General features: G+C 39.8%; 1 protein-coding gene across 1 annotated transcript in view; it reads left to right on the top strand.

The window, feature by feature from the left end:
* Positions 1–14,674, top strand: part of SMARCA1 (SNF2 related chromatin remodeling ATPase 1) — a 47,856-nt gene extending 33,182 nt beyond the window's left edge. The window contains exons 20-24 of the mRNA XM_083484996.1: positions 450–582; positions 3,433–3,551; positions 3,949–4,161; positions 12,331–12,441; positions 14,190–14,674. Of these exons, the coding sequence (XP_083341122.1) occupies positions 450–582; positions 3,433–3,551; positions 3,949–4,161; positions 12,331–12,441; positions 14,190–14,261 (648 nt within the window). The 3' untranslated portion in view covers positions 14,262–14,674. The remainder of the gene's footprint in view (positions 1–449; positions 583–3,432; positions 3,552–3,948; positions 4,162–12,330; positions 12,442–14,189) is intronic.
* Positions 14,675–14,916: the final 242 nt, after the last annotated feature.

The raw sequence follows: 14,916 nt of genomic DNA, 5'->3' as shown, positions 1-14,916 counted from the left end.
GCTTTGTAAGTATTCAAAACAGAATGTTATTGCATTTAGTTCCAGGATGCCCAGGAGATTGCCAGTGACATCTGGACAAGTGCCCTCATACTCTTGCAATTTTATTTGTTACTTGTGCTTGCTCAAGTGTGATATAAGTGAAAATCCATTAAGATTTGAATTGAACTTTGTTTCTTCGAAGAAATGCCATTTACAAGCGTGAATAAAAAGCTTCTCTCCCTGATGCATGGGGAGCTGTGTGCAAAAATAACTCGTTCAACTTTTTATGACTGAGTAATAAACCTTGGATAATAGATGTTTATGGAAATCCTGCAAGATCATTAACCCCTGTAATTATTATGTGACATTGTACCGAAGCATTAACGAGCAAATCCAACTGTATCCTTCTAAGATGCAAGATCTAGCAAAACATTTCCTCCTTCACCTAATGGCAACTTCTTGCTTAACAGGGTTTTACAAACTGGAACAAAAGAGACTTCAACCAGTTTATTAAAGCTAATGAAAAATATGGACGAGATGATATAGATAATATTGCCCGTGAAGTGGAAGGAAAGTCACCTGAAGAAGTTATTGAATATTCAGGTTTGTCAAATATATCTTAGATAATTAAAAAAATATTTCCAAAATGGTTATATTTGTATACTTTTGTAGTTCTACAAGGGTTGGCAATTTTGAAGAATGTGTAGTGTAGAAAGAATGCATGGTCCCGCATGGAGAGATTTAAAATCTGCAGAGGGATTATGCTGAGAATGCTACTCTGTAACCCTTTAGCCATTACTATTCTGCACTGTTTTTTAGATCGTGACATGCTTCATTTGCCACCGCTGTGGATGGCAAAGCAGGGGCAGAGCGGCTGGATTTATTCTTCCCTTCTCTTGACAGCAATATAATGCTGATAATGATTTTGTTGAGTGATAGGAATTTGGAAGAACCCAAAATGCAGTTCTAATGTATGCAGACATAATTCTGTTTTGCAGCCTCAGCCGTACCTTTTCAAGGGTGAGGTGTGTTTTTAAATAGTTTCAGCCATTTAATGAAAACACTAGAAATTGCCCCTGCCTCCCTACAAACACGCAAATAACACCACATGCTGACTGCCTGTTGTCCACTGAGGTACAGCACTGGGGGAAAAAAGAAAGGAAGCAAACTGCTCCAAGGTCACCTAGCAAGTCTCATGGCTGAGTAAGGATTTGAACCTGGATCTGTACATCTTTGGCTGCTTCGGAGTGGATGACCCTTTGGGTCCATTCCAGCTCTACAATTCTATGATTTTATGCCATGATAGACATCCTGTGCCAGAGCTTAGAGTATATTTGCATGCTCATGTTTAATGAAAAGTTGTAATCAGAGGCTTTGATTGAGAGTAGAGAAGTTTAAGTGGGGGGACGGGGACTACTAAGCAGTTTGCTTCTGTCTGTTTTCTGCTCAATTCCACCCCCCCTTTGTCTACCAATTTCCTGTGAAGCAACTCAGTTAGCTCTATACAGTGAGGGGGGAAAGTATTTGATCCCCTGCTAAATTTGCCCGTTTGCCCTCTGATGAAGAAATGGCCAGTCCATAATTTTAATGGTAGGTTTATTGTAGCTGTGAGAGACAGAATAACAACAGGAAGGCCCCCAGAAACCCAGAAGACAAAAGTCAGAGATTGATGTGCATTATAATGAGTGAATTAAGTATTTGATCCCTTTGCAAAAGATGACTTAGTACTTGGTGGCCAAACCCTTGTTGGCAGTTACAGAGGTCAGATGTTTCTTGTAGGTGGCCACCAGGTTTGCACACATCTCAGGAGGTATTTTGTCCCACTCCTCTTTGCAGATCCTCTCCAAGTCAGTAAGATTTCGAGGCTGATGTGTAGCTACTTGAACCTTCAGCTCCCTCCACAGATTTTCGATGGGATTAAGGTCTGGAGACTGGCTAGGCCACTCCAGAGCCTTAATGTGCTTCTTCTTGAGTCATTCCTTTGTTGCCTTGGTCGTGTGTTTTGGGTCATTGTCATGCTGGAATACCCATCCTTGACCCATTTTCAGTGCCCTGGCTGAGGGAAGGAGGTGCTCACCCAAGATTTGACAATACAAGGTCCTGCCCATCCTCCCTTCGATGCGGTGAAGGTGTCCTGTCCCCTTAGCAGAAAAAGACCCCCAAAGAATAATATGTCCCCCTCCATGTTTGATGGTGGGAATGGTGTTCTTGGGGTCGTAGGCAGCATTCCTCCTCCTTCAAACATGGCGAGTTGAGTTGATGCCAAAGAGCTCGATTTTGGTCTCATCTGACCACAACACTTTCACCCAGTTCTCCACTGGGTCATTCAGATGTGCACTGGCAAACTGCAGATGGGCCTGTACATGTGCTGCCTTGAGCAAGGGGACCTTGCGGGCTCTGCAAGATCTCAGTCCTTCACGGCGTAGTGTGTTACCACTGTTTTCATGGTGACTATGGGCCCAGCTGCCTTGAGATCTTTGACAAGCTCCCCCTGTGTAGTTCTGGGCTGCTTCATCACCGTTCTCCTGATCATTGCAACTGCACGAGATGAGATCTTGCATGGAGCCCCAGACCAAGGGAGGTTGACAGTTATTTTGTGTTTCTTCCATTTGCGAATTATTGCACCAACTGTTGTCACCTTCTCACCAAGCTGCTTGGCAATAGTCTTGTAGCCCAGTCCAGCCTTGTGCAGGTCTACAAGCTTGTCCCTGACATCCTTGGACAGCTCTTTGGTCTTGGTCATGGTGGCTACTTTGGAATCTGCTGGATTGATTGCTTCTCTCGACACGTGTCTTGTACAGGTACTGTAATGAGCTGGGATTACAGGTAAGACCTCTCCCTTATAGCAGGTGCTTCTAATCTCATCTGGTTACATACAGTGAAGATACCAAGTAGCCTGCCATCTGGCTGGTTGATAGGCGATCAGGTACTTATTTCACTCATTATAATGCACATCAATCTCTGACTTTTGTCTTCTGGGTTTCTGGGGGCCTTCCTGTTATTCTGTCTCTCACAGCTATAATAAACCTACCATTAAAATTATGGGCTGGTCATTTCTTCATCAGAGGGCAAACGATAAAACTTAGTAGGGGATCAAATACTTCCCCCCCTCACTGTAAGTAACATTGGTTGTTTTCAGCGGGCCTTTTCTGGAGCAAGCATCTGGAGTTCCTTCTTATAGGAGATTCAGATTATTATATATATATATATATATATATATATATATATATATATATATATAATTTCTTTAAAACTTACAATGTAGTGAGTTGGACTTCATACAGAAAGTCTTTTTTCCACAAAGGCTCTAAGTCTATATGATAATATACCTTGTTTAAACTGTGTTAGGCAATATTGGAAAAGAGTAAAAGCTTTAATTATATAAAAGTAGTTATTAATGTTATTTTATTACAAAGCATTTAAGGTGTTTTTTTGAATGCTTGAAATTTTCAGCTGTTTTTTGGGAACGTTGCAATGAACTCCAGGACATTGAGAGGATCATGGCTCAGATTGAACGAGGGGAGGCCAGAATACAGAGGCGAATTAGCATCAAAAAAGCCCTGGATGTCAAAGTAATTTTTCCACAAATTAATATTTCCTCTGATTAATTTTTTCCCTAAGAAACCAGCATATGGTTATGTTCCCCACTGATAAAGTATTCTCAGTCCCCTTCTAATTTTTCAGTACAAAGCTTACACTAATTCAGTGGTGAGCAAAGTTATTCTTTTCTATGATAAGTAGTTTAACTTTATTAAGCCATATGGATTGAAATTCCCAGTATAAACACATTAGGATTGTTACACCAGCTGTAACAATTTTAGTCTTACAACTGGCTAAATAAAGTCTTGATTAGGGGCTGATTTAATGGCTGCTGACTTTAGTATAATCCCACTGCAGCTAAAATAGCATAAATGGCCATTGAATAATATTCATATGCACATTCCTAGTAAAAATCTTTTCCCCCTTTAGATTGCTAGATATAAAGCACCTTTTCATCAGCTGCGTATACAGTATGGAACAAACAAAGGCAAAAATTACACAGAAGAAGAAGATAGATTCTTGATATGCATGTTGCATAAAATGGGATTTGATAAAGAAAATGTGTATGAAGAACTAAGACAGTGTGTACGCAATGCACCCCAATTTAGATTTGACTGGTTTATCAAATCTAGGACAGCAATGGTAAGTAAATAGTGATGATTTACATGAGCTTAGTTTTTGCATGGTTTTTTTTTTATTTCAAAGAGTTTTAGGTCTTCCTGTGTTTCATTATGTTACACTGATTTATGTTTTGAATTTGTTAACTTTTATCAAAAAGCAATATAGAGATATTAAATAAATCATTATGTCATGGGGAACCTGAGCCCTTCCAGATGTTGATGGACTCCAACTCCAACCAGTCCCCCACAGCATGACCTAATGATCATGACTGATGGGAGGTGTGGTCCAACAAAATCTAGAGGATACCAAGCTCTCCATCCCTGGTCTGTATGTATATTATACCACTCTACAAGAGCACCAGAATGAGTATGTATGAGAACGAGTGCATTTAAAACTCTAGTCTTAGAATTCTTGCATGTCCCTAGCCCTGTCCAGTCAAGATGAGCCCTGTCCAGTCAAGATGCTGCCAAGTACCGCGGCACCCAAAGTCTTATGGGGTGTGTGTGGCTACGCAAATGGACAAGTAGGTGCACTACAGATTCAGCAGCAGTGTTAATGTGAAGACAGCCAGTATAAAACCAAGCCCACATGAACAGGCTGCTTTCTCTTCTGGCGCTACCATATCTGGAGAAGCTGCCATCTGGAAGTTTGTCCTGATCCTGATATTAGTCACAGATGCAGTGTCTGGTTTAAAGACCGATTTTGGTACAATTGTACATTCACTCATTGACAGTAAGTAAACAAAATTACTCTCATTTTCTAGGATCAGCTGATGCATAGAATAATTCTTCCCAGAAAAACTGACAAACCATAAAATAGGAAGATAGACCTTGAAGCCAATAGTTTTTCTTCTATGTTTATAGCAAAACATGAAGTTGTTGTGGGATGGTAGGAGGGTATGCTCTAAAAAGCTAGTTAATAGACGTGCTGATTTAATATTGGTGTCTGATGCAGTTCTGTGGTTTGCTATTATAATTTGAGTACTTCCCAGAAGCATGCGGTGCTGCACAACTAACATCTGTTATATGTGGTTGATCCTGTAATGTTTTTGTTTTTTGAAGGAAGACTGTATGGTAGAGTTGTTTCGAGGATGACATATTTTTCACAGTGGCAATTTAGCAACGGTTCTCTTGATAATTAATTAAAGCCTTGAGGGAAAGATATGCCACTTCATTAAGAGCAGAATTTCTGTTTTTGAACCCAAGAGTCATTTCATTTAGCCTAAGCTGAGTTTTTTTTTGTCCACTTCTGTTATTGCATGGACAATTTCTCTTCTGTTCAGGAATAACTTTTAAATTATTATTATTACTAAAATAATCTGTACTTCCCTCCCCCAAGGATCTCAAGATGGTTTACAATATAAAATTACAAAAATACAGAACATAGTAACAAACACCCCCCCCCCCCCAGTTTAAAAGGCCACTGTTTGTTTAATTAGCCAAAGATCTGGGAGAAGAGGAATGTTTTTGCCTGGTGCTTTAAAGTTGGAGAAGCAGTGTGAAAATAATGGTTTCAATGCTGTTAAATTGGCTCAAGTCTTCCAAGAAGGGTTACTTTGAGGATGCTTCCCAAAATGATCAAATATGTCCAAAGGGTTAGTAGTGCCTGAACACCTATGATTGGCAGGCAGTATACCTTTTACCATGTACTGTGGACAAGTAGTTCCTATGCATGGCGTTTTACATACCACTTCAGCTGGAGTTATCAGTCCTGGCTGTCACTATTCTTCCACTTGAAATTCCAACCCTGATCATGATGGGATGCAATTCTTATGGTCACAGCTCAAATCTTGTAGAATGGAAAAACAACAACAACAACATGCAGTAAAGGGCAACCAGAATGGTTAAGAGGCTGGAACATGTTCCCTATAAGGAAAGATCACAACATTTGCAACTTTTGGGTTTTGCAGAAAGATAAGTAAGAGGTTAGGGAAGAGGTATACAAAATTATGCAGAATGTGGATAAAGAATTTTTTTCTCCCCCTCATTGGGATCATTGATGAAACTGATTGGCTGGAGATTCAGGACAGGCAGATGGAATCACATGCTGCGTAGTTAAAGCATGGATTTTGCTGCCACATGATGTGAAGCTGACCACTAGCTTAAATGGCTTTACAAGGGCAGTAAATAAATTAATTAATGGAAGCTCTGATCACCAGTGGGTACTAGTCACAATGACTATATGCTGTGTGCAGAAGCTTATGCCCCTGAATAACAATTTCTGGGGAACAGCAGCAGTAGAGGACTGTTAGTTTGCTTGTGGACATCCAATTAGCTGCTGGGATTACTGGATGCTGGACTTGCATGACCATTTGCCTGATGCAAAAGGACTTAGTTTAAAAAATTCTTTATTTTTAACCTGATTTACAGACTGCATTTCAGGGCAAGGTTGTTCAGTCATATGTTCCGGTCTCTGATAATGTTGGGTTTGTAGTTTTTTTCAAAATGTTGTCTATCTCTTACTTGTCTTGTCAGAAATGTCTGGCTTAAAGTCATACCTTGTTTATCCAACCAAAATATGTATTTGTTTGCTTATTACATTTATATCCCACTTTTCCTCCAGTGAGCTCAAGACAGCATATATTTCCTACTTTTTATTTCCACAGGGGCCTGTCAGGTAGGCTAGAATGATTTTATATGTGATTGGCCCAAGGCCATCTAGTAATCTTCATGGCTGAGTAGGGAATGGAACTAGAGTGTCCTGTCCCCACTTGTCCCAGTCTGTCATGCCTCAGTAGCCCATGATATCATATCACAGTGGAGGTTCTTCCTAGAATTTTCTTTTTGTAAAGGATTGCTAGGTAGAAAATTTATAATCTTTTAACAATTATTTCAAAATGCTTATACTTAAAAACCAAGGCTTCTATGCATTTTACTTAGAAAATCATCATTACTTTCTGATGGCCACTAGATGTCTCCCTGGTTCTGCCTAAATACATTGATTTTTTCCATGTTTCCCCTCTATGTATTTATTTGAAAATTTCTCTTCAGAAAACTTCTCTTCAGAAACCAATATAAATTCTTTTTTGTTTCTTATTTTCATGCAAGCATATGGCTTACACAGTATGAGCTCATAAATTGCTTGATGGTTTCTATAAAATTCTAGTTTTTCTGCACCAGACTTTGTACTTCACATTTAGATGTTCTGCTGTCGTAACTGCCCTTCTTCTTTGTGACTCTGAGAGGGGAATGGTAAGCGCACCGCTTAATCGCATATCTGTTCTCTTTAAGGCGTGCATATGACTGCTCTCTGTATACTTCCTTTCCCATTGGTGCAGAATCATTGGGCTGTGATTTCGCCTTTGAAGATTCGGTGTTCTTTTGTCTTTCTGCTTCATTGGTGGTTTAGATTAAAGAGAGACAATGTGGTGGAACTCCAACTCCCATCAGCTCCAGCCAGCATGGCCAGTGGTCAGGGATGATGGGATTTGTAGTTCAACAACATCAGAAGAGAACCAGGTTGGCTACCCTGGCTTTTGTCCATGGCAGTGGAGAACAGCACTTCCTCCTTTGAGGTTTACTTGATACTTTCTGCATTTGCTGGAAGTTCCAATTTTTACTAAGTTAAATGATAAATTTTTTTAGCCTTGTGCCTGTCATGATGCTTCCTCTTCTTACTCCATTGACTGTCCAGGGTGCTGAGTGCCAGCACAATGGAGTTTATTTTCCTTTAGGGGGATTCTAGTGTAAAAAGGGATAGCTGTAATTGCTTCATTAGTAAGATGTGGGTAGGAGAAGTACAACATTGTTTAAAGCCTAGGATACAAGGAAATATTGTGTGGTGAGAACAAGAGGTCTGTAACATTCACTGTCTGTACGCTTTGGGGGTCAATAAGATATGGAGGGGGGGGGAACACCATAGACAGAAATGCAAAAAATTGCTACTAGAGCTTTAGCAAAGCCAGACATGCTTACTTGCTGAGCAGGAAGGATATTATTTCCATAGGTTTAATTCACACAAGAAGGACCAAAAGAAGTAGTGCTGTATTTACTTTTTAACAGTTAGGAAATGTGAAAATTCCTAAATTGAGAGTGCTTTCAGAAACGGAGACTGCGGTTGGCACTGGAATGAAATATCTGTCCTTAAGCCCTGCACTTCAGCACATGTGGGAGTTGGTGTCCTATTCAGTGCTCCTCATAAATTCTTTTCCGGAGGCAGAGCATTAGGCTTTCTGGAAGTACCAGCAGATATTATTGATGATTTTGTTACATGTATTGCTGTGGTGGTATCAGTGACATTGGTAATCTTCAGTACAGCGGTGCCCCGCAAGACGAATGCCTCGCAAGACGGAAAACTCACTAGACGAAAGAGTTTTCCGTTTTGGAGGTGCTTCACAAAACGAATTTCCTATGGGCTTGCTTCGCAAGACGACAATGTCTTGCGAGTTCCTGCTGGTTTTTCCCCCTCCCCCCTTTTTCTAAGCCGCTAAGCCGCTTATCAGCTGATCCGATCAGCAGATAAGCCTCTAAAAGCCGCTAATAGCGCTAATCCTCTAATCCGTCAATGGGCTTGCTTCGCAAGACGAAGAAACCGCTAGACGAAAAGAATCACAGAACGGATTCTTTTCATCTTGCGAGGCACCACTGTAAATCATGAATTCTCCCTGGCCATACATAATGTATCCATTGTCACAAACACTGTATATGTTGGTATACCAGTAAGGAAGAGAAAGAGCACCTGAAAACCATGACATTTTAAAGAAATTGTGGTGTCTGTGTTTACTCTCACATTCCAGCCTACACAGAATAAAATGATTTCATGCATGTCTCTGATGCAAGTTCAGAATGCTTCTTCCATCATGCATGCATCCCCCTCTCAAATCTAGTGCATGTTTCAGTCACACAGTCAGCTTAAAACTTAAGTATTCTAGAAAGTCTTATTACCTCTCTGCTTTTGACACCTTTTAATGTAACAATTCTGACAATATGCTGTTAAGCACATGGGAAGATAGAACAGCTGTAAGCTATTTATATTTCAGTCACAGAATTGGGGAGACCAAATTTCTTCTTCCTCTAGTTTTCCTGAGGAAGAACAAAGGTGCTCCTGTTCGTCCTTCCCATGTCGTCTTATGTCAAAATCAAACCCGCAGGTACAGATTTGTGGGAGGCAAAAAGAAACAGCTGTAAATGATTTTTGTATCAATACTCTTGGTGTTCAGCGGGAGAAAAATCTAAAGGCAGTAAGTGCAGATAAGTTGCCTAGACTCTCTCTCCCCCCCCCCATCCCTTTGTTGTTTTGAGGTGGTTGTGTTTTTTGGTCAATCTTGCTCTTTCACTTCTGATCTTTATGTAAGTCAATAGCAAATGATTACTATTCGTAATCTCCGTATCTTCACAGCTGTCCTGTGAGAAAAGCTAAGCCAAGATTCAGCAGCTTTTGCTAAAGTCTTTCCCACTGATAGGAGTTTCATAACCCTTTCTCTGCTGACCACTTTTCTGCTCTACATCACCACCCCTGTTGCTTTTCCTACATATATGACATACACCCTCAGTGCAAATTAGTGTTGTGGATTTATTGAGAGAGAGAAAAGAAAGATTCTGGGCTCTGAACTGCAGACATCACTTCAATTGAAGAACATTTGTAGTCCAGAGAAATCATAGAATCAGAAAAAGAGTCCTGTCATAAAGTGAAACCCTCAGATGATGCAGGAAGCATACTGCTAACTACATCCCCATCTTAATCCTACTCAGAGTAGACTCATTGAAGTTAATGAGCATGACTCATTTCATTTGGTATGCCCTGAGTAGGGTTTAGTTTACTACAACCCTTTATAACTATATCTTAAACAAAAGGTTTGCAATGTGAACTTCATGTGACATTTACAATATAAGCAATGTGTTTTCATTTCTCATGTATCCCAAATTTTAGTTGTATTTTAAAGAATACAGTCTTTTAAATTTTTTTTAATGGGATGTTGGTTTCACTGGAAAAAGTGCCCATGCCTCTAATTGATCCTGTTCTTTCTCTCACCGCCCCTTGACAGTTGAGATTGTTCTACGTGTATTAAATATTCAACTGAAAATGAGTTTCTGGCTTAGAGCAGTGGATAATTTTTGAGGCAATGTGAAGTGCTTGATATTCCAGAAAGTTTTATATTGTTGCAGAGCAGCTCTTAATATCAGGTCTTTCCTCCTAAGAAAAGACGTAAGAAGCCAGTGAATCCTATAGCTTGTACATGCAGGACCCAGTTTCTGGTTTGCTTCAGTGCAAAGAAGATGCGGACGTGCAGCTTTTAAACTCAGAAGATGCCAAAAATAACTGAGAACAGCCTCTCTGTCCTCTGCCTGAAATAGAGGCTTTTAAGAAAACTCCTTTGTATGAGACAGCTGCATAGATACGGCGTGACTTTTATACCCGCAGCACTGGGGTCAGAGACTGAGCTGAAAATGACTGACTTCAAGGGATCATTAGGTTACCTGCTTCTCCTTTTTTCCTACAAATGACATTTCTTATAGAGGTTGTAGAGAAAAGCAGTTGAAAACTTTTCTGTGGGTTACAATGAGGAAAGTTAGAGCATGTGTTTTGCATGCCGTAGGTCTTGGGGTCAATCTTGGCAGTCACTTTTTAAAAGGATCATGTAGCAGGCAGTGGAAAAGACCTCTGCTACAGAGACCTCGTAGAACTCATGCCAGTCAAAGACAACAGTGGACCTAATGGGCCTAACATAAGATAGGAAATTATATTCTTTGGTTGGTTGATGTTATTGGTGATAATCCCTTATACATTGTAAGATCTTCACTTAACATATCTTAACCACCTGGAGCTTAGGGCGATGTTTCTCAAACTTTGGTCTCTAGCTGTTGTTGGACTACAGCTCCCATCATCCCTGACCACTGCTCCTGCTAGTTAGGGATGATTCATTGCTCTCTGCATTGCTTGTTGGGCAAGGCCTGCTTGACGGATGGACTTTGGAGGCTAGGAATGCTCTCGTGGGAACGGATGGCCCTACAAGATGTTGTGACAGTTTCTCAGAGAGCCTAAGAGCTCTTTATGCGCCAGATAATGCAGGCAGACCCAGCGTGCTTGAATTTAACTTGCGCAGTTTCAACCAGCCTGCCTTCTACTACACATGGTTGATATCATGCAAGTTAAATGCACATATTGTGTGTTTGTACTGTACTCCAAAACAGGCTGAAAATTTTATTTATTTATACATAATTTAAATTTCTATGAACATGCTTCATCCCAAAACGATTCCAGAAGTAGTGAACAGCAGTTGTACTCTTAATTGTTTTTAAAATTTATTTCCATATTACATGTATGTATATGCCTTTGCTTCAAGGAGCTCACTACCACCCCCATTGTTTTCCTTGTAGTAGCCCTGTGAGGTAGGTTAGGTTGAGAGAGAGTGACTGGACCATGGCCACTCAGTGAACTTAATGACTGATTATTTGAATCTGGGTATCTAAATTTAATAACTATACCACAGTGGCGGTGGAATCAGCCCATTTTTTAAAACACAATCTCAATTTATTTTAGCAGTATCTTGAAATTAGATATAAATTAAGTGTTTTAGGATGATCTGAAGTGCTCTTTCAGAAGGTTTCTGAATTATTTTATATTAATTATTTTAAGAGATACTGTGTTTTATATGGAACTGAGTGAAAAGGTAAAAAGGCTGCCATAAAATGAATGATAACAGAATTTTCTTTCTCTGTGTGTGTTTGCATGCATGTACTTTTTGAAAACATTTTGCATGCCATAGAGCACATTTTCATGTGCATTTAGGTGTTAGTCATGCTTTTATTGCAGTTTGTTTTAGATGAGCCAGCTTGGCAAGTCTAAAGTGCAAAGCTGTAGAAGAGTCTTGCTGAAATCAGTAGCTGTGGCAATTTGTATTGTCTCTTTGTAAGTTGTAAAGTCCTTATAATACTTCTCTTTCTAAGTTGCTGTAGAATCTCATAGGACATAATTAGAGAAAAAGTCAACATCCCATTGAATTTTATCATTAAATACCCATTGATTTTAGTTACTCTGTACTGCACCCTAAAGCTACAATCAACAATATGTTTTGCTAACATGAAACACATTTTAAAAGGACTTTGTGGGTGTCATTTTAGAATTTTGACAGGTATGAGTGATCTGCACCTTCTCCTCTGAATGTCTTGCTTGCTTAATGTCTCTGTATGTTTGGCGAGGTTGTCACAGAATTTGATATATACACACATATATATTAATCTTATTTCTCAGGAACTCCAGAGACGCTGCAATACACTCATATCACTCATTGAAAAAGAAAATATGGAAATTGAGGAAAAGGAAAGAGCTGAAAAGAAAAAGCGGGGAACAAAAGCTCCAGCGGTAATCAATCATCAGACCCCTTCCAAACAATTAAAATACTTATGTTGCACTTTTCCAACATGTTTTCAAAGTAGCTTATAATGCAGAGAAGAATAACATAAAACAGTACTTAAATAAATAGGATTTTAAAAACATAAATAACCAGCAGATGAGTGAGAAGAGTCACTTTAGGAAGTCCAAAGGATGAGTAGAGAGGTTTTACAGTCCTTCTGGAATGAAAACAAGGTGGAATAATTCCTCACTTCCAAGGTCCCTGATTTTAGTGGCAGATGTTCAGATTACACAGAATAGATGTTAACTGAATTGGGCCTGGGAAACCTATGGCCCTTAAGATGGCCATGATGGCTTGGGGTGACAGGAGTTGGACTTCCCAAAAATATCTGGAGGGCCACAAGTTTCCCACCTTGGATGCAGGAAGAGACAGTCTCTAAAGTGTGTGGGTCATAGGCTTTACAAGTTCAAGGTTCAGGCTTTGTAGATGAACTATAATAGTAGCTTACTTTGAAAGTACTGTAGTTATTGAGGTAGAAACAAATCATAGCACAGCATGCTTAGAGGTTTCCTTCTCCTTTTCCTTTGCCAGAAAGAGACCTGCTGTTATGACATCAGGCCACAGCTTGCTTTCAGGTCCCTTGCTTTCAGAAAGGGAATAGATGAAGGTCATATTGGTGGCTTCTGTGTAAACTTGGTCTACTTGGTGGAAACCTTCATGGTTTCTGAGAAAACCAACTGCTGACTACTGTTATGGAGTGTTTTATGGGGGGAGGAAAGCTCTGTGCATGTGCCACTTTCCTATCCCACTTCTTTTGCTCCAGCTCCCCTCCTCTGTGACAATAAGACAAGTGGGAGGTTGGGGGAGGCCTTCCTGGTAATTTTTAAGCTTGCTGTAGTTGTAGACCATTGAGCCCAATGTACCTGTCAGGGTGGGAAAGTTCAGAAGAGATAGAGCTGTGCTTTTGTATCCCCTCCTTCCCACATTCCTGGCACTTCTGACTTGCTACAGCATGACAAAACAAAAATGCTAGAGTCAGAAACGGGAGTACTGGTGAAGGCTTATCCTCAGTTCTCTAACACACTGGTTTCCACAAGGGTAGATAATAGGAAAGTAGAATGACAGGGGCAACCCCCTGTGTCATCCTTTACATTTACCTTTCCTAGCACAGGTGGTTTAATGTGACTTTCCTTAGCGCTTCTTAGACCACTGATACCTAGAAACTGAATTCTTGGTGGATCTTTCATTGCCCAGTCAATGGCAAATGCTATTTAACAAGCATAATCACATATGACATAGCAGCAGCATCTGTAACAATAAAACAGAATAGTGAATGTTTCTGATCAGCTAGCATGGTCAGTATTCTTGCTGATTTGAGTTGCAGTTCAACAAATCTGGAACACACCAAGTTAGCCACTCCTTGCCTTATCAGTCTTATCCTTAACCTTTGTAGAACATCCATTCTTACTGGTTTTGGGAATAGCTGTGCTATACTCAAATTGGGTACCTTGCAAACTTAAGACTTAAAACTGAAGTTAGGACTCTTTAAAACTGAATCTTCTTTCAATGCCTCTGTTAAGATTGCTTTTGAACTTACATGGATGAAATCCAGAGAAATCTAGGATCTGTTGTTATTTTAACTGGCAACTTCATGGTCTATTGGATTTCATTACCTTTATATACATTCAGCATCAAATATTGTTAAGATGGACAAAAATGTGACGACTTCTCTCCCTTCTCACCTTTTTTTTTCCAGTCACAAAAAAGAAAAGCAGACTCTGCCATAGAAAGCTCTGGAAAAAAGGATGCCAAGAAAGTGAAGACATAAAATTGGGAAAGGAAGCTCATTTTAAAACTGCCATTTCCCCCCTTCTCTGTCTTCCAGTGTTATTGACACTGTCTGTGTATTCATTATACCCATTCCCCCCCAAATCTTCCCGCCGGTTTCAATTTTTGCAAACCTGTATATTTTACAATGCTTTACCTAATGTGTAGTTTTTTATTTTATGCATTCCAGTATTTTTGTGCACTTGCATTTTACGCTTTTTCTGCATTTCTTGAGCAAAATTTTACTCAGTCCTTGTTCTTCTGAAGTTTGTGCTGGGGCTTTTAGCTTTCATATGTTTTATATGCTTTGACAAAAAAACAACTTGATTATTCTGTTGTTGTATTATTGTTGTTTCCTACTTTATATGATCGTGGAAAACCAAAATGAATTAAAATGACCAGAGGAGAAATATACTTTTAATTTGTTTTGTTTTTTCTCTCTCTCTTCAGCTCACTCCATCTTGTAGTCTGTCTCCCCCCCCCCCCACTTCTATACAGTGGCTTTGATAACACTTACTGCTAGGGTAATTGACTACAGTGGTGCCTCGCAAGACGAAAGGAATCCGTTCTGTGATTCTCTCCGTCTAGCGGTTTTTTCGTCTTGCGAAGCAAGCCCATTGACGGATTAGCGCTATTAGCGGCTTTTAGCGGCTTAT

This window comes from Podarcis liolepis, assembly GCF_965112155.1.
Source record: "Podarcis liolepis genome assembly, chromosome: Z".
Classification (NCBI taxonomy): domain Eukaryota; kingdom Metazoa; phylum Chordata; class Lepidosauria; order Squamata; family Lacertidae; genus Podarcis; species Podarcis liolepis.
Note: the sequence above shows the minus strand (reverse complement) of the source record. Positions and strands in the feature narration are given on the sequence as shown.